Genomic DNA, 1,372 nt, shown 5'->3' with positions numbered 1-1,372 from the left:
GGGTGCATCCCCCGGGGAGCCCACCCCAGCTCCCCGCCTGCCCCCTTCCCAGTGCCGCAGGCAAGGGCTGCGCTGCCTGCTGCCATCTCAGCCTCATCCCAGTCCTGACGGTGGGGGCAGATGGGCAGGGAGAGGTTTTCAGGCTCCCCAGCCTGGGGGGCTGAATTATGCCCGGCACAGCTGGACAGAGAGGGCACAGGGGGCTGATGCTGGAGGCTGGCTTGATGCTACAGTCAGGTGTCACGTAGTGCGTCCTGCCCCGCTCCCCGTTAGGGTTTCTGGAGCTCACCAGTGCCCCCTCTCCCCGAGTCCCTCCCGTGGGCTCCCCAGGCACCTACTTTTCTTGCAGTCGGGATCAGCGTGGATCTTGCGCACTAACAGTCCATGCTTGTAGGTGGCGATGCTGGAGTCTTGGGAGAAGTCCAGAAAGGGGTTACTGCAGCTGCTGATGCGCTTGATGGACTTAGGGTTGGGGTCTGCCAGCTCCGAGAGGGACTTTCTCAGCTCCTCCTCATCTCTGCCAGGCACAGATTTGGGTGGGGAAAGGGTTTGTTACCTTGCTGGGGAAAGCAAATACCAAGCCTCCCACTTGTGGTGCCACTTTTAGGCCTGGCTTCTGAAAGGGAGGCCAGGAGAGGCAGACCAGGCTGAGCAGTCTCCCATCACCACTGGAGAGCATCCCAAACCCAGTCATGCCTCTGTGACCCTGCCCCGCTAGGCTGGCAGCTGAGGTGCTGCCTGGCCCTTCGAAAGACAAGGCATGGGGGTGTCTGCTGCTGGCTCAGGGTGGGGGGGCCCTGCCTGCCCCAGGGAGTGAGGAGCATTTTTGGACAGGGCTGGGACTGATGCCAGCCAAACCGATGTGCCAGGAGCTGTAGAGGAGCAGTGCCCTGGGGCTTGGCACCACTACAGCCCCCCTGGCCCATGGTGGACAGGCTCACAGGCAGGAGCTGGAAGGAGAGAAGGCACAGAGGGAAACCCCCTCAAAGAGAGACCCAGGCTGCGGTCCCCACTCCTTCATGGCAGCAGTTGGGCTATGGGGATCAGACCCACCAGCAAAGGGATGTGAGGAGCCTGTGGAGGGGAGGCCTCGGGCAGAACCGGGGCTCCAGATCATGGCCCCTCGCACTGCGGGCAGGCTGCATCGATGCTGCTCCCCCCGCCTGGCAGGAAGATGTGGGAGCCCAGAGCTGCTGCCTCCCCCCTCCCTCAGACCCGCTCACTGCTAATTAAACCCCTCAGCATCTGCCGGCGTCTCCATGGCAGCAGCCCGAGTGCATTGGCTCAGCGCTGGCGGTACCGCCGGGCTGATTAATCCCCGCAGCGCGGGCGCTGCCGCTCCTGCTGCTGGAGATGGCAGCCGTGGGGGGGG

The 1,372-nt window shown here is 63.8% G+C and overlaps 1 protein-coding gene across 1 annotated transcript in view; it reads right to left on the bottom strand.

Annotated features, from left to right (window-relative positions):
• The window catches only part of PSD (pleckstrin and Sec7 domain containing), a 34,711-nt gene that overhangs the window by 2,659 nt on the left and 30,680 nt on the right, over positions 1-1,372 (bottom strand). Inside the window, 1 exon segment of the mRNA XM_009322472.1 lies at positions 232-517. Within this exon segment, the coding sequence (XP_009320747.1) occupies positions 232-517 (286 nt within the window).

The sequence above is a fragment of the Pygoscelis adeliae genome, unplaced genomic scaffold, assembly GCF_000699105.1.
Source record: "Pygoscelis adeliae isolate BGI_AS28 unplaced genomic scaffold, ASM69910v1 Scaffold244, whole genome shotgun sequence".
NCBI classification, from domain to species: Eukaryota; Metazoa; Chordata; class Aves; order Sphenisciformes; family Spheniscidae; genus Pygoscelis; species Pygoscelis adeliae.
The sequence above is the reverse complement of the archived record's forward strand: the minus strand, read 5'-3'. Positions and strand labels throughout refer to the sequence as shown.